The 22,779-nt window shown below is 37.7% G+C and overlaps 1 protein-coding gene and 1 pseudogene across 9 annotated transcripts in view; both read right to left on the reverse strand.

The window, feature by feature from the left end:
• The window catches only part of LOC113113301 (tetratricopeptide repeat protein 27-like), a 72,472-nt pseudogene extending 66,419 nt beyond the window's left edge, over positions 1-6,053 (reverse strand).
• Positions 6,054-10,869: 4,816 nt separating this feature from the next.
• The window catches only part of LOC113113695 (baculoviral IAP repeat-containing protein 6-like), an 81,535-nt gene continuing 69,625 nt past the window's right edge, over positions 10,870-22,779 (reverse strand). For 7 of the 9 annotated variants that reach the window (XM_026280099.1, XM_026280103.1, XM_026280101.1 and 4 more), the window contains exons 69-74: positions 21,607-21,824; positions 20,562-20,723; positions 19,862-19,939; positions 19,046-19,234; positions 12,368-12,502; positions 12,096-12,275 (exon numbers count right to left, since the gene is read on the reverse strand). In XM_026280099.1, coding sequence (XP_026135884.1) covers positions 12,096-12,275; positions 12,368-12,502; positions 19,046-19,234; positions 19,862-19,939; positions 20,562-20,723; positions 21,607-21,824 — 962 coding nt within the window. Of the gene's footprint in view, positions 12,276-12,367; positions 12,503-19,045; positions 19,235-19,861; positions 19,940-20,561; positions 20,724-21,606; positions 21,825-22,779 lie in introns of all 9 variants that reach the window. The other 2 variants (XM_026280098.1, XM_026280096.1) reach the window with 1 other exon arrangement.

Raw genomic sequence — 22,779 nt, forward strand, 5'->3', positions numbered from 1 at the left:
ATTGCATGTTTGGGCGCCTTTAAAATAATACATGCATAAATTAAAATAAACAACACAACAGAAAGAGAAGTGAGGACAAAAAGACAACAACAAAAAAAACACGCATCTTCCTGCATTCAACAGCACTAAGACATCAATCTACCTGCAACTAATCTCTCAACAGAAAGCATCGATCATTATTCAAGCCACTCCACTCATCTACTTTCTGCCTCACTAACAGAAGAGAGAGGCTGTATAGAAGATAGAGGAAGAGGGAGCGTGATCGAGCAAAAGATAGATAAGGAGAGAGGCACGGCTGAGGAGCACAGCGCAACCCTCCTTTCCTCGACACATTCTTTCTCTGGAGAGAAAGGATGGTAAAGTGGGCTTATGGAAAATTAATTTATGGCTGAAAGTAGGGGGACAGCGTTTGAACTCTGCTGTATGGTTTTAATCATTCTCAACAATAGAACGCTTCACTCCGCTGAAGTCACCATCAACCGTTAAAAGTCCTTACATGGTGCTAACACAACACACTTGCAGATCAGTCAGCTTCCTTGAGTACAATGGAAGCATCCTAGTTTTCCGTTTCTTGCTCTGTGTGAATATGCAAGTGTGTGAATGAAAATTCTGTCATGTGGAATACAAAAGAAGATACTTTGAAAATGTCACAATGTGTGTTTAAAGTGACAGCACACCATTGGATTTGAATATATAATGGCCATTTCATATTTCACAGAATATTTAACAGTAAAAGCTGCTTTTCGAAATTTCCGCATTTTACTGAATGACAGATATCAATACGACACCCATCAATAAATCTTCCACAGAAACACTATTTACAATAAACAGACTAAAAAAAAAAATCTCAGTGGTAGGACATGAGCTAAACTCCTGCTCAATAATGCATAGCCAATTACAGTAGACAGTACAAAGAAAGTACAAACCATTCATCAAAATAAATAAGACATTTCACTCCGTACAACAGAACTCAATTAAATGGCGCTATTTAACTGTAAATCTATTGCAATAAAGCCCAAACCGCCTGTAATTTAACAGGCACAGTGAGTGAATCTAAATGAAGACATCTTTAGGCAGAAGAGTAATTTAAATAAATAGTATTACAGTTTCACTAATTTATTTTTTTCCTCATTTGCATTTAGATAATAATGAATTTTAATTAACGAAAATAAATTTCATGTTTAAAACACAGAACATGTATGTGCCTTGAGTATTTAGCATATTTCCCACTGTGGTGAGGTTCATGGAGTTTAATAGTACAGAACAACAGAGTTAAATGTTGTGTGTTAAAAACTGAAAAAAAAAAGCAATCGTATGTTCTTAAATGCTCAAAATCTCCCTCACACACCAACTCCAGCAACGATCCACCATCTGATCACACAAACACACACACACACACACACACACACACACACACACACACTTAGAGTAGCTGAAGAGAAGACCATCATTCAAACATACAAATTAGTTTACAGTTTGTAGCTGAAAACCACTTTTTAGTACAAATTTCTCAAGTGCCAGTATTTCAAAGAAAAAGGAACACGATTCTCAGTTCAATGTCATTATTTTAAAACTGAAACGAGAGCAGAACACTCTGTTCTCAAACTCAACTATGAGCACTAAGTGTACAGTATGTGTGTGAAGGTGTATAATATGACACCGGCTTTTAGACTGCAGGGAACAGCTTCAGAAGTTACAAAAATGATCAATCACAAAACATACAATTGAGATGAGATTTGACTTTTCAGAAACTAACAACTTTACACAAATGTGTCACAATAGAGCATAATTTTTAATGTGACTGGTTATGGTGTCGTTTTCAAATGGTACTCTGGAGCCTTAAGTGTTTTTATTTTAGACACATTATTAAAAAGAAAAAAAAAAATATTATCCTGAAATAATCGGTTTAGTTAACAGACATTCCCTTTTACCCTAAAACACAAAACAATGCGATGCATATTTCAAAATACGGGGTAAAACACTGAAAATTCCTTCATCTTAACACTATTTTTATGAACTTTGTTAAAGTGGGCATAAATCCCTGCATGACACGTTATATATATTTTTTTCATTTGTTTTTTAGCATATCATATTATAAAAAAAGATGTCAATCTCCACTCACAAATGAGTAAGCGAATGCCCTTGTCTACTACAGAAAAAACAGATTTGATTCCAACAATCATCTCTTCAGTATCAAACTCAAATTCAGTTTCAGTTATTTGCTCCCTCACTTGCATACTGGGGGGGGGGGGGGGGGTCATAAAAGGAGAGGAGCAGCAGTATGCCTCTGTGAAATGTCTGAACCGTGAAATTAAATAGTTCATTGTACACAAAGCACTGTCCTGAAAAAGTATAACAAACTGACTCTCCCTCAGAAAAACTTGAAGTTACTTCATGACATATTTGCAGAAATGTTCACCAGAAAAAGTATGTGCTATAAAAGGTCAAAAGCAAATACTTAAGTTTTATACTCCACTATAATAAACCCATGAGTAGATTATACCTGGATAGACTGAATTAAAGGGAATAGTATTTGGTTACAGAATGAAATGCCTCAAATTCAAATCTTGGAATAAGTGAATCACTTTATCCATAAAAAATGGTGATATGTCTGAGAGAGAAAGGGACATATGAGAGGGATGAAATATGCAGTGTAGGATATACAAATGAACAGTTACAATATTCAAAATGCAAAGCTATTTGTCTCGCCACTCATAGCATATACAACTGACAGAGAGAGAGGAGAGATGGATAATGTATGAAATAAGAATAGCAAATAAAGCAATGAAATTCTAGAATTTAGCCTAATGGGGGGAGAAGCACCCGGCTGCAGCCTGCAGATCGAGGCGGGGTTGCACCTAGGGCGCCTCACACCTACTGCTGCGTCTTTCATAGACATACATGATTGGAAATGTGTGCGTAGTAGTTGGTGTAGGACGGAGAACGCTGTTTAAAAAGCTAAAAACGCTGTACAGTTTTATAAAGCCTTCATAATGCACAAAAAAAAAAAAAAAAAAAAAAACATTAGCTTGCAACTCGCCATGTCCCTGAAATGATTGTTTTGTTAAATTAAGCTGATCTTTAGGCTAACATACGAATATAGTAAATTAATTGGGTTGATTATCCACAGTAAGACGATCAGGTCTTCAGATAGAAGAATGAATTATGAATCAAATAATTTTAGAAAATTTGATTATTTCATATCATCAGAGTATGAGAAAGGAAAATGAAAGGGGTGTATCATTACTGTTTTAATTAATATAGCATGATAAGACAATTATTGTTACATATAGTAACATTGCTATAGTAACGAACACCATTTCATGATAATTGTGCTCTTATTTTACTGCAGTCTCACAGCCACTGTCAAATATTGAGATAAACTTTATAAAGTATCATCTATTTATATTAAATTGGTGTCTTCTCCTATATCCATATTGTGACCATTGAGCCGATTCTTTTCAATCAGCTGGAATGATTCGGGATATTCTACGTTTAATGTGGCTTAATGCATTAAAACTGTGTTTTTAAAAGACCAAACTCAGTAAACAAATTAATAATAAAGCATTCTATTCACTGACAGGCAGATGAGAATGCAATGCGTTTAATTGTGTTAAGCATTTTCCTCCCATAGAAAACCATTAGACTAAAAGTAAAAAACACGTAACGTGGCGTAATGCATTACAACATTTTTTAAAAAGACCAAACTCAGTAAACATTTTTAATAACACATTTTATTTACAGACAAGCAGGTTATGGGTGGAAATTAAACGCTTTGTGTTCATATTCTGTGCTCATATCTGCTTGTCTGTGAATAGAATGCTTTATTAATAATTTGTTTACTGAGTTTGGTCTTTTAAAAACACTGTTTTAATGCATAAAGCCACATACTTTCACATACTTTAAGCGTGCTTTTAGAATGTCCCAATTATTCATTTGTGAATTAATCTGGTCAAGAAGAGTAAACCTGCAGCAGCTAACATCTCTTGATTCAATAAATCAGACATAGTGAGTCAAGTTAACAATAAAAAACTGCATTATAGTAAAGGCTTTGTAAACTGTACAGCGTTTTTAGCTTTTTAGCAGCATTCTCCGTACTATACCAACTACTACACACACATTTTCTATCATGTATGTCTATGAAAGACGATTGAACCAATCGGAGTAGGTATGGGGCGGGGCTGCACGTGCAACCCCGCCCCAGGTGCAGCCCTGCCTCGATCTGCAGGCTGCAGCCGGGTGTACTTGAAGCGGGGCGTTCACACAAGGACGCATTCTTCTTGCGTTCCCTCTTCGTTCACTTGGCCGATTCGAATTCGTTGCACTATCAATGTTGTATTTTTAAGACGTGTGCAATCAGAAGTAGTGGCCTACTTTAAATACTTTTTAGTCCGATTTTCGAGTCACGATGAATAGGAGTGTGAATCGGAGTGGGCCGTGCTGTATTTTGATTCCCTAAAAATGCTACAAAAGCATCCTTTGTTCGGGAACCGAACTATAATGTATATGCTTGATTTACTAAAAGAATTGGCGTTTAAGACTATTCTTTACGAATTCGCCATGCATGTTTTGATTCACTAAAAAGAACCCGCTGAAAGAATCATTTGTCCGGTAAACACTGTATTTGATTAATCGACTCTTACTAGTCTTTTGCACAGGATTCGAACTATTTGCTGCGCTGTACTTTGATTCACTAAAAAGAACCGGCTAAAAGAATCATTTGTTCAGAATCTACATGGATTCACTAAAAAGAATCGGCTCTTAAAATTATTTTTTTTCCTATTTCTTTGGTCTAGATTTGTCACGCTGTACGTTTTTTTTATGTTTCTGGTATTCAGGACCAACTAGGGGCCATCTATTCGTAATCAAACTACAAGAATATGATTATGCTTTTATCAAAGAATCCAATAATTAGATGCATAAAACATATATGCTGCGGTGCCAAGGAACGCTGTCAGAGTAACGTTATTTAGTACGGTGTTCCGTCTGCCACGCCAGGCTCGAGAACCGTTAAAAAACAAAAATCACTAAATCGTAAAATATAAAATCACCATAATAATTCAGTTACGGTATTATAATATAATAAAACAAATAACAACATCTTAAATGTGTTACGCTCCTTATTGTCATTAACGCCCACAAAAATAACCCACGCACAGGAGTGTGTTCACGCAGGTGCTGCCCGGCTTTGTTCTAAAACGGAGCTAAATAACAGCGTATCTTCTCTCACCTCAACATCAACAGGACACACACGCGTCTGTCCTAAAGCTGCTCACACTGTCCCTCCGTGCAGTCAATACACAAGTACAGAAGTCACGCTGTTAGAACGCTGTCAAATATCGCTCGGTTCACAGTCAGCGGAAACTCACGCCTGTCCGGACACTGTCCCGTGCGTCGGCGCGGTGATTTCAACACACATGCGGCACATTTAAACCACGTGAGAGTGTGTAACTGCTGCGTCCAGCAAACCAACCAGCACGCAACACATCCGAGCAGATCCAAACCAGTTTAATTATCCACAGCTGGACGAAACCATCAACATCAGCCATCATCATCATCATCATCATCGTTGTTTCAAAACCACCTCGGCTCAGACTTGCCGCTGTCTCTTACCCGCGGTGCTGAAGCCGCTCTGTTTCCAGTCCGGGATCAGTTCGTCCGCCCAGAACCGCCGTCTCGAGCTGCAGCATCTTCATCCTCGTCGACCCTCTCCAGAGAAATGAAACTCGCGTCACGTCCCTCAAGACCTGCTCTGGCTGTGAATGCGAGACGTGATGGGTTCGTGTGCTCACTGTGATGTGTTTGATTTCTGCCCATGTGCTGAAAGTGTCATCAGTGAGCAGCCATGACAGCGACGTGGTGCATGATGGGATACTTAATAAGGCAGCGTCGCTATGGGAACGTCGAGATTTGTCCAGATGCTCAAAGGGGCGCAACATAAAATCAGTATTGGATTACTATAAATCTGTTACATGATTGAAATAATATCTGTTTTAATGCAAATTATAAGTATAATTAACCATTCTGTTGCCTTCTATTTTTGATGTAATCTATCAGTCTAATACTCAAATTCAACCCAAACGAGGTTTTTTGACTTGACAATAATAATGTTATTTGAAAATCTAATACTCAAAGTCCTATATGAACCTCACCTATACCTTATTTATTTATTTATTTATTCATGAGTTGTTTATTTGTAAATCTACATGTAATACTTAAATTCAGTAAACTAATTAGTTTATATATTATTTCATATTATAATTCTATACAATTATTAAACTGATGTAGTTAATACAATACAATTTCCTTTAGATTCCCTAATATTTTGTATTTTTAATGGAGTTAAAAGGTAGTTTGAAACTTCAAAGCAAATGACAAATTAGCATATAAAAAAGAAGAAAATATGCTTAAAAACTAATGCTGAAAGAGTGAAAGGTGAGTCTTTTTTTTATTTTTTATAAATTTTTATTCAGTCACTGAGCCCGTTTCCTCTCATCATTTTTGATATTAATTGTATCTGTCTCTTTTTTCCAATAAAGCTTTTGATTATTTTAAGCTGGCACAGAGCTGTAAATATAAATATAAATCTTCCCGTGCAGATGAACACTATTCTGCACCAAATGACTGACTGTTAGCATAAGGGAACCTGAGGGGGCCGTTGACTCCTGGAACCCTCCTGTTCCGTCTCTCTCATGCCTCTGATGCTTCTGGCGGTAGTAGAAGGTCATTCTCTTTATAAAAATCAAGCAGATGATTCGTCTTGATTACACAGAGTGGCAGAGGACCACTGGAGTCTGGAAGATTTAGCAGTGTTTAATGTGTGTTTGTATGAGTGTGTGTCAGATATAAGGAGAGGCCCCTAAGGAGAGGTCAAAAATACATTCACACATTCAAATGCAGAAATGTGAAATGACCACAATGGAAACCGTGACCCATTACATCAAACAAAACATTAAAAGTCAAATGCATTTGTGATCACATGCTCGCTTGGTATAGGAAATGTTGTTTTTGTTTTGGTGTAAGCTTTTTTTTGTGCTGATCCTAACACTGTGCTTCAATTTGTCAATTCCAATTAATTACATTCTATAGCTGTTTTCAATCTCTCTCTCTCTCTCTTGAGCAGAGAGGAAAAGTAATTAAAAAGGCAAGATATGGCTGTATTGCAACACTCATTAGCCTGATTTCTGGCTGTAGGACCAGAACCAGAATGCAATGTGAACTATGGTTTTCTTTATGTCTGGCCAGCATGATTTGATTATAATATGTCAGCTAATTATACTTATTGCCAGTTTTTATGGCTTTTCTGTATTTTTTTTTTTTTACTACCTGTTTTATTATGAATAGTTACATTGCAAAACAGATTTCAGTAGCATTTTGTAGTGTGCTAACTACAGTTAGAATGGTCTTGGTTTCCCAAAAAGTGACATTATTTAAATATTAAGCACTGTGTGGATTTCTACACCAGCGATCGATGGGTTCGGACCTTCGAGTGGCTGGTGGAGTTGTGAAAGACTATGCAAAAAAGACGTCTTCAGTCCCTCACAGTGATTTATCTCAGTGGCCACTGGAGTCTCATTTTCCAAACTGTCATCCGCACACCGGCCCCTTAAATGATTGAAGCCATTTTTCAAGGTCTTGGATCTGCGAATTTGTGTGTTGCAGCTTGTTTGGGAAACAAAGGGAAGCATTTCACCGGTCCAACGCCTGCAGGGCACGAAGAGCCGTACTCCAACACATAGGGCCTACACAGCACCCTAGGGAGGAGACGAGGGAAATAGCTTCCAACCGACAGAAAGATAAAGGCAGAGAAGATCTCTCAGTAGAAAAAACTGAAAGAGAACCTCCATGCAGTCTAGAGAAGAAAAAAAAATACAGCAGCAGTTGTTTATTGATCCCTCATAAAAGATTATACAAAGTTCCTCTCTCAGCTATTTTACCCTTTCTCTTCCTTGTTTGCTGAGGCAAGCAGCACTATTAATGGTGCACATACTTATGGTGAGGAAAAACTTTGGCATGGCAAGTTCCTGTTCATGCTAGAAATATGAATAATACCTCAAACCATTGAAGCTTATTAAGTTGTGCTAAAACTTTTGTAAGCAATTGGACTTTTTCTCCTGATGGATGATAAAACATTGAACATATTTAAGGAGGGACTCACCCAAGCTATATCTAAGGACCAGAATCATGAGACTCTTTTGACTTTTTAGTAACGGTCTAGAAACACTTTGGCAACCGATCAGAACACCCTAGCAACCAATGGTTAATTTTAATAAATCTCAAAAAGTCAGAAAAATAAATTTTCAACTTATAAAAATGAGGTTGTTACAGTTTTTACAGATGTTACTGTTTGTGTTAATGGTCATCAAAGTCAGGCAACACAAACTTGTTTCATGATTTGAAACAATAATACTCATTAGAACATGCAGAAACTAAAGATATTTATTTTGTTGAAGAAAATGACTGGAAAAATATAAAGAATTAAAAAACAAAGTGATTAATATGTTCTGAGAATGAAGAGTAGTTTAATTCTAACCACAGTTAATAGTTTGGTTTCAACAACTTTCACTTAGGAGCAAAAAAAAAAAAAAAAAAAAACTGGAAATAAATAAAGATAATAAAATGTATTGTTATAATTATCAATATCGACAAATATGAAAAATATTGTGTTAATTGTTTTGGCCAAATTGCCCAGCCATATATATATATATATATATATATATATATATATATATATATATATATATATATATATATATATATATGTACTTTTTAGTTTTGGTTACATCAGAATGTAAACGCATCCATTTACCCCACCCTTGCATTAAAGTAAATAAGTTTCATTCTGAAGGAAATCTATCTACAATTATTTTATTTATTTATTATTAGTTATACCTGTTTGCATGAAAAGGTTTATGACCTATACCGGGGGGCTGTTTCATAAAACAAGTTGACCAAATAAGCCAGGTTTATTTTAGTTAGTCTGACTTCTTGTCAGTTGATTTGGTTCAAAACAAGTAAGACTAACTGAAATAAGCCTGGCTTATTTGGTAACCATTTTTTATGAAACAGGCCACAATAAATACATAAATAATATATAATTCAAAAACCAGTTTAATGAGTTCACAGTCAGCGTCGTCGTTAGGGGTGTGCAACTGGTGTGGTCGCACCGGGCCCCAGGCTCTTGAAACAAAATCCTGAGTCCTTTGATCCTGAGACCAAGACAAGATAGAGTATAAATGCGGTCAAGACTGAGACAAGACCAAGATCACCCCCCCCCCCCCCCCAAAAAAAAAAGATTTTAAAACTGCTCTTGAGTATTACAAGACTAGTTCACAGCGTTTTAGCTACAATTATTCTCTTATAAATTATAAAGTTACAAATGTATTAAAGAAAATAGAGAGACAGAGAAGGACACAGAGAATAACACATGAAGATGAATCATTATTCTGTGACCTGAAGATCTGAGCGGCTATGAATATCTTTTACCCAGCAAACACCCAAGTTCATGCTGTAAAGCCCTTCATACAGTGCATGCCAATGACACACACACACACACTAACAATTAGCGCGCAGGCAACACACATGCTTAAAGGACAAGCCTCATTAAATGTCAGAGAGAGACATTACATTACTGGTGAACATCCACACTAAACAGAAACAGGAAACTGTGCTAGTTTGAAAGACGGACACTAGCCCTGACAATGACAGCTCTGTTTTATCTAAGATTTGACAATCAAATGAATGCATTTAATTGATGCATGGATGCGGCTGTGCATTCCGCGTCTTCCAAATTAATCAGAAGAGAGAGGACAAAGATACAGTCCCTCTGCTAATGTAGGGCTGCTAGGAAAAAAACAGCATGACCTTGCAAGTTAGAGTCAACTGAGGAGGATCCATCGAACACCTCTGAGCGTGAACACGTGTGCGAATACACGCTCATGTCATGGATTCAGCTCACCGGATCACATTCACGCTCCTGGTTTAAATGCACTCGATCGATAATGAATGGGCTGCTATGCTCACACACCTTCATTCCTCTGTGCTTCTCAGTGGGATTCCTACAATTCTGCCTCTCTGTAGATGAGAAATGCTCCGAGATTGAGTGATATCTCTTCTAAAATGCTGAGATCAACAGGACCAGCATACTAAAGTTAGGGAAAGATTGAAAAATTGAAGATGGTTCTATTTCAGATCATCTCTCAAGACCAAAATGCAATGATAGTCTGAACAGAGATTTTTTTCCCCGTTCTAAAACAGAACTAAATACCAATGGATCTAATTTGCAGCAGTTCTGAAATGTCTTCACTTTATTGGCATATGACCCTTTTATTGACCAGGGTAAAAGGGCCTGAAATTTCAGATGTATGTTTTTTCCGCAACTATTCAATAAAAACGGTTTAAAGCCCGATTTGTGTGATTTTGTGTTTTTCTAGCATTAAACCTTAAATAAATTAAAAGATATATAATAGCATGAAATGCCTGTAAAGTTTTGTGCAATATTTTCATGTATTTATTTTAAATACATTTCTTGTGCTCACCAATTCTGTATTAAAAAATAATAGATAAAATAAATGAAAAAAACCTGTAAAAACTACTATTAACAATAACGGTTTTTCTATTTAAAATACATGTAAAATGTAATTTATTTCTGTGATCAAAGTCAAATTGTTTAGCAGAGTCTTTACTCCAGTCTTCAGTGTCACATGAATTCTAATACACTGATTTGGTGTTCAAGAAAAGTATCTTATTGTTTTTATTATGTCGTCAACAGTTGCTTAATATTTTTGAAAACATGACATGTTTACTTCAGGACTATTCAATAAATAGAAAGAACAGTATTAATGTATTTACTTTCACTTCTTTAAAAAAAAAAAAAATCTATTTAATGCATACCTGCTAAAACAATTAATAATAATAATAATAATAAAAACATCTTCCAGACCCCAAACTTTTAAATTGCAGAGTACATGTTTAAGGAATGTTATCCCATTATGCAAAACTTTGGGGCAATTAAATATTACAATTCTTTGGTATTCAAACTGACTTAACAGTAATCTTACTGACATACATTAAATATCAATTAAACAGAATATTACTATGATTCTAACTATTGGACACAATGAAGAAGGTCAAGGACTCCATATTGATGGAATATGCCACGTGCATTGTATGCATACATCCACTGTTTCAATCATTTCATTGTCTAGCACATTTTTAGATACCTTTACTTCTGTCGCTGATTATCTTCCAGCCCCTCATAATTAAGAGATAAAGAAAAGTAAACTGCACACACACTCGCCACAATCTGCCATCTACAGACCCACATTAATTAGTATTTCAAAGCAAAGTAAAACAGGTTGCATTTATTAAACTTGCACTTAAAAGCAAAGAGAGGCCAAAAATAAAACGTGCCATTGATCAGCCTGAACAAGAGCATCCAGTCATCAGAGAACTTTTGAACGTCCGTTTCAGGCTTTATTATTGAAGTGTACATAAATCTGTAGAAACCAAAAGCACTGTCAGAGGGTCACCAGAGGATCGGGGAACTCAAGAGTGTGTATGAGGCGCGTGTTCGTTACGTTCTTCGTTTAAATAGTTCGCTTAAAGAATATTCTCACTTACAAACGGTCCTTGCACTAACAGTCCAAAATAAGAGAAAAGAACATTTGGTAAACATTCTCCACTGAAGGCAGTTCCCTTATATATACTGTGATTTCATCTTTCGTTTTGCTTACATCAACAAGTTTAATGACATATCAATCAGTGGTTATTTATCAATTTGGGAAAATAAAAGGAAAAAAAAAAAAAGCACAAAAATTATACTCCTTTACAAGTAAATAAGAAGATTTTTCTTTGTTGTTTTCTTCAGGGCGGAGCATAGAGTTCAGCGGTTCGTCTTGTGTTGGTGCGTGGAAGCGGATTCATTTCCTTTCATTTTCTTTGCTTTGACTGTCCTCTCTTTTTATGCTATTACATAATTAGATTCTTACATACAAATATTGACAAAAAATGGCTTAATCACCAAAGCCATCCAGTCTTTTTCCAATATCAATGGATAGTCAAAGGCGGCGGGCGGGGCTTTGGGGGAGAGGGGATCATAGCTGGCCGTCGCTACAGTGGGCATCCGGGTTGTCCGTCTGCTTCTCAGCGTCCTGACCAGACAGCTCTTTCACCATCAGCGAGGTGCTTTTCTCAGAAAACTCCGCCCCGTCCGGCTCCAGGCCTTCAGGACAGGGGAGCTTCAATAACTCTTCTCTGAGCTGAGCTGTGTGCCTCTGCAAACAAACGCATGGAATCGGTTTTAAAGAGACAACAAATGGAAAATACAAATTTCCGTTTGTATGACAGTGAACACACAGTGCTGTACCTTCAGTGCAGCTGCGTGATGAGACATGGTTCGTCCGACTCTCTTATCGCTGCTGTACTGCTGAATATCACAGATCCAGCCTTCGCACTGTGCCATGATCTCCGCTCGCTTCAGATAGAAGTGCCGATGGATCACCTGCGCACACACACACACACACACGGTTAGTGCACAAAAACACGCTCTCAGTGTTCTTGAAAAGGCGATTCGTGCATCACTTCCTGTACAACCCAACAATAAACCTTGCATCCAATTTCAGTAGCACCAGAAAATGATCTGCTGATCTTTGGATTGAGACTGCATTGACCCATTCGATTCATAAAGACCAGATGACCAATCACTGCACAGATAACCAGCAGTGATTGCCTGTCTGTGCATGTTAACATGAACAAACTAAGTGACCTTTTCGGTAACAAAGGCCATAGGCAGGAACTAGAACTCACAGCTCACATAGACACACACACACACACACTTCCTAGTAGTACTCCGACTCTGTCCGAAGGCAAGAGCTGACTCACTTATTCATTCTTCATTTGGATTAGTCTCCTAGAGATCTCAATGTGTTTCCTGTAGTCATGTCAGACAGTGTACTAAACAGCAGATGTGAGGAGTGTTAACATGCCACCCTGATTTAACACCATCCAGAATCGCTTCCCCCAGACCTCAGAAGTGGTACATAGGTGAGCTTAAAACAGCAAAAAATGCTTGAAATGGACAAAAAACTGTTAAAATACAAAAGCGCACACTATATGTTGACTGGCAACACTTCTGAACTACTGTATGTCTATGGGATTTAAATCCTGCCATGATTCAAAACTGAAAATACAGTTCTGAAAGGTTGAAACGAAGTGTTCGAAAACTCAAAATCTTACAAAAAAAAGTTTCGCAAGTTCGAAAAATAAGATTTGCAAGCTTGCAAAATGTAAAAAAAATAAAAATATCTCTGCAAACATTATGTTGTTTTTTGAGATTTCCTTCTTCAGAACTGCAACATTTTTTTACGATGTTGCGCAAAGAATTTTTCAGAGTTTCAAATTTGTCAGTGTTCTCCCACTGTTTTAGATTGTTTTCCAGGTTAGAAACCTTGTAAATGGTGATCTGAAAAAAGGTGTGCAAATGTGTGAAAAACAAGTTTTGAAACTCTGAAAACAGAGCTTTGCAGGCTTGCAAAGTGGTAAAAAAAATTAAATATCTTCAAACATAATTTTGTTTTTGAGTTTTCCTTCTTCAGAAGTGCAACACTCTTTTTAATGGTGTTGTGCAATCATTTTTTCAGGGTTTCGAATTTGTCACTGTTCTCCCAGTGTATAGTTTGTTTTCAAGATTTGAAACTCTGTAAATAGTGATCTGAAAACTGGTGTGCAAACAGGTGAAAAAAAGTTTTGAAACTCTGAAAACAGAGGTTCGAAAGGGCGAAACTTATTACATTACATTACATTTGCACTCCTATGCAGACTATTTTTTCAGAGCCGAGTTTACAACACCCACTTTGCGGAGATACGCTCACACAGTTGTGAGTTTGCGACTCACGTGATTTGTGGCAGTGTTGTCACGCAGCTCTCTGCTCTGAAACTCTGAAACTCAGACTGAGCGAAAATGAAGCTTCGCAACCTCGTAACTAAAAAAAAAAAGCCTGGAGGGAGGGCCTTCTGCTCTTGGCCAATGCTTTGCTGTCTGCTGACGTACAGTCCAATCACAAGTCGTATTTACCTGAAAGGTGGGATTGACCGACCGCTCCGCCAATGACAAAAGCGCACAGGATACGCAAAATAAACGGTCCTAAAATTTAAAATAAGGTTACCAACTTGTCGCTGGAATTCACCATGCAATTGCCAGCAGCCACTAAGTTTACCACTGATAGTCCGGCGGTGCATCAGTATACACACTTTCCTCACCTGGCGACTCACTTTCCTCAACTCAGTTTCTTTTTCGGGGTGGGGGCTGGTAGTACTGGCACCTGGTTACTGGCTACTCAAGAATTAATGTTCAATGAATATAAAAATGTAAAACATTTTTTTTTCATGGCTTAAATTATAAGGACATTCTAAATGTATTTATTAATTCTGCAAGCTTCATTGCGAAGTGAATGCTTTTGGACTCTTAGGACGTGTTTTTGTTGGGTTTTTGTCGGTGACTCAAAATGTAAGCATCCTCTCAATCCGTCACAAACAGCGTGTGAGGACAATGGAAGCAATAAAAAACAACAAATATACACTTTCTATAACAAGTTTCAGTTAGCTTACACGTAAAACATTACAGAGCAAGCTAGTGTTAGAGGTCTTTTTTGCCTTTGTTAATACTAAAAGAAAACCAATAGAATACAAAAGATTAGAAAGCTTAATATTATTCTTTTTTTTTTAAGAATAGTGAGTGTTAGAGTTAGAGGCTCAAATACATTTGGAAAAGATCGGTTTTAAGCTGTATATATATATATATATATATATATATATATATATATATATATATATATATATATATATATATATATATATATATATATAGTCGCGGGCTGAAGAATCACACGGCAGGCTGTGGTGAAAGTTTAAAGCCCCGGAGGGTGTATTTATTGGTGGTTGTGTTCGTAAAGGTGCCAGGGGTGTCCGGTGCTCGTCCTCGGTGCTGCGTGATCCTGTTCTCCGGCCGGCTGAGTGCAAGGAGAATCGGTGTTCGGTGCTCAGGTGGCGGGCTGGTCTGTCACTCGCTTTCTGGAGCGGTAAGAGACACACCATTAGCTGGCTTTCTGCTGGAGAACTTTCTCACCCGTGTCTTCTCGGGTGCAGCTTTTGTAGTCGTCCTCTGAGCGGTATTTTAATAAAAGTAAAACATACACTGTACACCTTTCTGAATATTTAAATATAATATCTAAATATTATTTTGGATGCATGAGGAATGCGTGAGGAAAGTGAGTCGCCAGGTGAGGAAAGTGTGTATACTGATGCACCGCCGGACTATCAGTGGTAAACTCAGTGGCTACTGGCAATTGTATGGTGAATTCCAGCGACAAGTTGGTAACCTTATTTTAGAACCAGACCGCAAGCCATCCGGGACCGTCTTGTGGCCAGAAATCTGCGCATCCTCTGTTTGCGTATCCTGTGCGCTTTTGTCATTGGCGGAGCAGTCGGTCAATCCCACCTTTCAGGTAAATACGACTTGTGATTGGACTGTACGTCAGCAGACAGCAAAGCATTGGCCAAGAGCAGAAGGCCCTCCCTCCAGGCTTTTTTTTTTTAGTTACGAGGTTGCGAAGCTTCATTTTCGCTCAGTCTGAGTTTCAGAGTTTCAGAGCAGAGAGCTGCGTGACAACACTGCCACAAATCACGTGAGTCGCAAACTCACAACTGTGTGAGCGTATCTCCGCAAAGTGGGTGTTGTAAACTCGGCTCTGAAAAAATAGTCTGCATAGGAGTGCAAATGTAATGTAATGTAATAAGTTTCGCCCTTTCGAACCTCTGTTTTCAGAGTTTCAAAACTTTTTTTCACCTATTTGCACACCGGTTTTCAGATCACTATTTACAGAGTTTCAAATCTTGAAAACAAACTATACACTGGGAGAACAGTGACAAATTCGAAACCCTGAAAAAATGATTGCACAACACCATTAAAAAGAGTGTTGCACTTCTGAAGAAGGAAAACTCAAAAACAAAATTATGTTTGAAGAGATTAAATTTTTTTTACCACTTTGCAAGCCTGCAAAGCTCTGTTTTCAGAGTTTCAAAACTTGTTTTCACACATTTGCACACCAGTTTTCAGATCACCATTTACAAGGTTTCTAACCTGGAAAACAATCTAATACAGTGGGAGAACACTGACAAATTTGAAACTCTGAAAAATTCTTTGCGCAACATCGTAAAAAAATGTTGCAGTTCTGAAGAAGGAAATCTCAAAAAACAACATAATGTTTGCAGAGATATTTTTATTTTTTTTACATTTTGCAAGCTTGCAAATCTTATTTTTCGAACTTGCGAAACTTTTTTTTGTAAGATTTTGAGTTTTCGAACACTTAGTTTCAACCTTTCAGAACTGTATTTTCAGTTTTGAATCATGGCAGGATTTAAATCCCATTTATGTCATCACATGGCTTTTCATTAAAGCAAGATTTTGTCAAATTTGAAGGTCAAAATGGCGAAAATAAAGTAATAGCATTATGAGATTAAAATCAATGTATGAAAAAAAAGTCGTAATGTTATTAGAATAAAGTCATGTTTTTTTTTAAGTTAATGTGATGAAAACAAATTTGTAAAGTTTAGGGGATAAAGTAATAATGTTATAAAAATTTATGTTTTGCACAAAAGGATGTTTTGATAAAGTACTGTTTTGATAATGAAGTTCTAATGTTACAATCATTTTGCAATGTACACTGAACAAAGTTAGTGTTACGGGAATAAATTCTGAATACTTTGAGAATAAAGATGTCATCTTTTTTACAAAAACTGAAGTTTTGTTTGTGCATTCTAAAAACAATAAAACATAAAAATATAAATGATTGGAAATCTAATTTGTAAACTACAGTTAGCAAAATGTCATCTGATCTAAAACATACATTATGGCATCAATGGCTGGCACTTTTTTTTTGTTTTTTTTACTTGGTTTTAAAAATTTTTTTAAAAGTGTTACATGCCAACTAAATAAATGCCTCTTGAGGAAAATGCTCTTACAAACTGCTTCTGGAATATCGACCTGTTGTGTCTTCCCTAACACACACACACACACACGATTAAGATGCTCTTTAGCCTGCTTGTAAAAGCGAGCCGTTGCATGGCTCAAACGTCTGGGGGGAAAGACCGGGTGCAGATGAAGGGTTCAGGAATGAGTGCTTGTGATCGATGGTCTTGCCAGTGTTGCCATGGAAACCCCCGCGGCCACTACACATCACTCTCTGGCTCAGAGCTCAACCTCACCGGCCTTATATCACTCTCATTTGCCGTCTCGCTTCATCCATCCTTCATAAATCTATCTTTCTCCCAAACACACAAAGGTCACCAGACATGTGACTGTTACAGCCTCTCCCAGAATGCTGCATGTGTTTCATATTCATTCAGTTCCCAAAGGAACATCGGTAATAATACTGAAAAGTGAGAGCGAGAGATGGAGAGAAATGAAAAAGGGATAGGAACAGAAACGCCATTTAAAAGAAAATGAACATGAGCATAGCTAAAGTAAGGCTGTTGTGCAGGAGCAAGTGTGTGTGTGTGTGTGTGTGTGTGTGTGTTTCCTCCCTCTTTTGACGTCAACAGCCCACCATTTACTACCCTGCGTGACTGGCTGTGTGTGTGTGTGTGTGTGCGTGCGTGAGAGCGTGAGATAGCTACGTGTCCTGCTGATTATTAAATCGCATATGTGAATCTGTGTGGAGGTACTACAGTCAAAGATGCTGTTCCATGTAAATCTAATAGTAGATGAAGCAAGAAAAATAATTAAACACAAAAATGATTTTGATAAATTACTAAAAATAATATAATCAATAATTTTGAAAAACAAAAACAAAAAACTACTAAATATAAAAAAAAATCTGTGTACCTGCCTGCAACAAGCTGATGGCAAACTCTAAACTATCAGAATCAACTGTGAGAGGTGTTATTTCAGTAAGGATGCTGACTTTGTAGGGAGTAGGCAGCTGACTAGTTTTAGTACAGATGTTCAAATGTGAAGCTATTTAAGATTCTGCTTCAGTTGCGTCCGACAAAACCAACGTATACCTCCATCCAGATGACATCACCGGTGTGAAAGCAAATGTCTGAGGGGACGAGAGACAGTCTACACACAGCGTCTGTACATTTTATACATCCTTAACTGTTTGGACTGGATTTATTATATATTCACCAACTATAATTCTGCATAATTATGCAGATTCTGTCTGCATCAATACATAATTCATCAGCGAGTATGAGTTCTCACAGTCCTTTATCTCTCTGAACAATGCTCTGGTTGATGTAGCAACAGCCAGTTTAGTGTCCACAGAGGTAATGTTCCAGCCTCATAACCGCCTGGGGCATGACATCAAACTCACAAATACCAGCTGAAATGCCCATACTAGATTTAAGATGACTTTGACCGACAATGCCAGTGTGACTTGTGACGCCAGGTGGTCCTATCTGGTTTCTTCTAAATGAAAAGCTTCCGATATTTGACACAAATTTGAGTCTTCAGAGGTGAACACTCACAAATACACATGCATGACCCAGATACCTAGAGTTTAATGCATGCTTTTGGTCTGATCATGGATTTGGGAGTAGGTCTGGTAATTAGATGAGTGCACATATTTGGATCATTTCATAGCATTCATAATTCGTATACCCCATTCCATAACTCACTCAATCTTCACTCATTTATATTCAGATTCATGCCGCCCATCACCCCCTCTTCTCTTTTCACAGAGTGTATGGATGATTGTTATATGCTAGTGCGGGCCATATCAAAAACAAAAGGATATCAAAAACAAAGAGGGGAGAAGAGGGGTGGAGAGAAACATTATCTATCTGAAAGTGAAAAATAAAAATAAGTAAAATAGGATAACAGATTGTGCAGCTAACAGAGGACAAAAAAATCACCAGAGGCATATATTAAATTATTAATATATTAAATATATACACTGCCCTTAAAAAGTTTGGGGTCAGTAAAAATTTTTTTTTCCTCTAACTACATTTTGGGGTCACTCCATATATGTTATGGATGATATCTAACCTCTTTAAAGCAGGGTGAAGGGTTGCGGATCTGTTCTAGCATGGCCCACTTGACAGTGGCCTGCCGAATGTTTCCGTCATACTCTCTGGAGCTCTGCGTTCCACTCGGCGTGCCCCGGGAACGCTCGTAACCTGGTTCATTGAAGTATGGCTCAGCCACCAGAATCAGAGACTGGATTGACACCAGCACCTAAAACACAAACACACACACAGACACGTTTTAGAACGCCTCGGAGGAATGACACACGGATCAAGTGGAAGAGGTGAAGAGCACACCGGCTCTCAATGACCACAGCACTACTGTGGCCCTGTTCCTGATTTCCATTTATTGATCAGCTGGAAGCTAACTGTAGCACTAATCAATGGAGACATTTCTATGAACTGCTGGCAGCAGTACATGAGCACGAGTGTGAGGAGAGAGAGGAGCAGAGCCTGATCAGATCAATATTACAGAAGGAAACAGCTCCCCTGCCTATTATTCAGAGAAGTATGATGGAGAGAGGGAGGAGAAGGGGTTGAGATGTGCGAAGATAATTACTGGAGGGAAACCAGGATGAGAATGTTGTAAAAGCTCAATGGTCGATATGCAGGTGATGATGATATGACTAAATATTCTCTAAAAGTGATGAAATGAGAGGAGGTCATTTCTGGTAGTTCACTGCTTCAGATATACCGGAAAGAACCATCTGCATTTGTGCAATCGGCATTAATCGATCAGAAGATCCTTAATGCCTAATGAGTGTGATAATGATAGAGGATCATATAAAAAAGAAAAAAATTAAAATAAAAACCTGCAAACTGATGGGATTCGGCTCACCTGTAGAAAGCTAGAGGTCTGAGGGTTCCATTTCTCCTCGGGACGGCCGTGCCAGGTGTTCAGGATACTTAAACACACCTGATTGTTACAGAAAGAATTACAGACAGTACCAAGAGATTAGGATTACGAAGAAAAAAAAAAACTAAAAAACTAAAACATATAACAATTAAATTAAACCACAAGTCATATAAACGTATAAATAAAATAATTTTTTTATCCATTGGCCAATATTTGACAATTTCTGAGAACAGAAACAAAATAATATAAAGAGTAAAAACAAAATAATATAAATACAATAAAAATACTTGTAAAAAATATTCTAACCTACTGTCTAATTATCAGTACCATATTTTTCCGACTGTAAGACGCATCAGTCCAAAAATACGTCATGACGAGGAAAAAAACATAAGTCGCACTGGACTATAAGTCGCATTTATTTAGAACCAAGAGAAAACATTACCGTCTACAGCCACGAGAGGGCGATCTATGTTTCCCTTTCGTGGCTGTAGATGGTATTGTTTTCTCTGGGTTAATTTCTCTTGGTTCTTGTCAACTTAACTTTGATAAATAAGTCACACCTGACTAGAAGTCGAAGGACCAGCCAAACTATAAAAAAAAGTGCGTCTTATTGTCCAGAAAATACGCATTTGCATCAGCCACTGAAAAACCCCAATCGGTCTAAAAAAACAGAGACACTAACCTTGCCATCGTTGTAGAGGTTCGGATTGAATCGGACACTGTGGCCGCCGGTGGTCTCCAGATTAACCAGAGGAGGGGAGTTTGGGTAATCTTGAGGAAAATAGACGTCAAATTCGAAACAGCCATTGGCATATGGTGTGTCTGCGGGCCCTGTTATCAACACCTGAGACAAAAACCAAGAAAAAAAGCCATTAAAAGAAACCGACCCTCCATTCATTCAAAGGGACAAAAACACTGTGTTGAACAGCACTGGATTGTTTAGAATGTCTAAACCAGGTCTATAGGCGAAGTTTTACTGATACACGCAAGTAAACCACACACAGAAGAAGCGAGAGAGAGGAAGATTGGAGGACTGTAATGCCATAAATGCCATAAAGTGAATCTCTCTCCACTGCAGGCAGTAGAGCTGCATTTAGGCGTTAAGACTGTTTTGACATGACCATTCAAACGCAACATTAAACACACACACAAAGCTGTGCTCGCACACTCGGCATAGGTTAAATCTGGAAAGCTCAGTTGACTACTTATGTCCATTAAGCCTGTATGAAGCGAGGAGGAAGATAAAAATCCCTGTTAAGGGTCAGTGTAAGCAGACTGAGCAGCGAGTGACCAGTCTGTCTGGGGCTCCGCCTGTGGTCTGGCCTGCCCGGGACATAAAGCTCAAGCCAGACACACTGACATTTACAAACTCAGAGAGTCAAAAGCACATCTCAAATGTCATTAGGAAGAGTTTGTGCACTCATGTGTGTGTTAGAGACCACCGAACAGCAAGACAGGCAAGGGACTCCTGGGATTCTCTGCAGTCGTTTTGTCATACAGCAGAGATCGAAAGATTCATGTTGACCCACAGTAAACAGCAAGGCTTGAGACAATCATGGGCTGTTCTCATATTCAGCACTGAGATATCAGCTATATCGTTTTTTATGAATGATACATTAAAAAAATAGATATATAATGTCTATTGTCTATATGAACACCATATTTGTGTTCTAATCCCAATTTAAGATGCTTATGTCTCTGAGGTTTTTTTGGTGGAGGGGTCATACCTTCATGATGTCGAGACGCTCTTCATCGCAGCGAACGAACACGCTGGAGGACGAGGAGAGAGGGAGGGAGGTGGAGAGCGTGACAGCCTCCTGTGCTAATCGTCGAGCACGAGCGGCACTGTTGGCGTCGCTGGCGTTCTTCACCTGAGACAGGTAATGGTAGTTCACCTTAAACACCAGCTTAGAGTCCTCATCCTCACACACCATCTCAAACGTGTCTGTGGAGGAGAAGACACACAGACAGTTAGTTATCAGCAGTCACAATGAAATACAATCAGCCTGACAAAGCCTCAGATTCACTTAAAAATAAACATTTCATCATATAAGCCCTACTGTGTATTCTGAAGGATCTGCTCTGTGTGGGCCTTTGCAAACCTGTTTACAGTCACGTCAGGTGAGATTTCCTCATTCGTCTGAGGACGGGCTAAATCACTTTTGGCAGAACAAAACTCTTGCCATCAATCAGAGCGAAGACAGATGAGAAATGACAACCAGGAAAGCTATTCTTCCAGCAAGATAACACAATTCTCCCCATTTCAGTTCATATGTATTGTGCCCCTCCAAATATTTGGCATACTTAAAGAAAACAAAAGCAGCTGAAAGGAAAAACGGCAATTTCTATCCATTCATTCAAATTATGTATGTGGCACAAAAGCAGAAAATATGGAAGATTAAGTTTAGACCAGGGTTTCCCAAACTGGGACTCGCTAATAATTAACTAAATAATTTTAAAACAAATAACAATTGAAAACACTTACCAAAAATATATTTTTTGAGATTTATTCTAGAATAATTTGTCATGTGACCATTAACTAACATTCAATAACCATAAACATACTTAAAATGTGGAAACATTCTTAAATATTGTGGAAAATACTGAAGCAACCAATACTAAAATTCTAGCTGATAATTAGATTATTCTGGCCAGTAATAATTGAGACAATTATAATGTTATGGCAAAAAAACAAAAATGGCTATTTAAAAATACAATACTGTTATATATTATTCAAAGTGTTGCTAAATTTTATAATTTTAAAGAATCATTCACAAGTGAGTGCTAGATCATGGCAAAGCAATCTAATAAAAAAAAAAATGTATTTAAAAAAATGTGAATATTGGGCGATAACCAATATAATGCACATTGATAAAACATTTACAGTTTTGTGAAATGTT

Source organism: Carassius auratus, chromosome 14 (genome assembly GCF_003368295.1).
Source record: "Carassius auratus strain Wakin chromosome 14, ASM336829v1, whole genome shotgun sequence".
Classification (NCBI taxonomy): domain Eukaryota; kingdom Metazoa; phylum Chordata; class Actinopteri; order Cypriniformes; family Cyprinidae; genus Carassius; species Carassius auratus.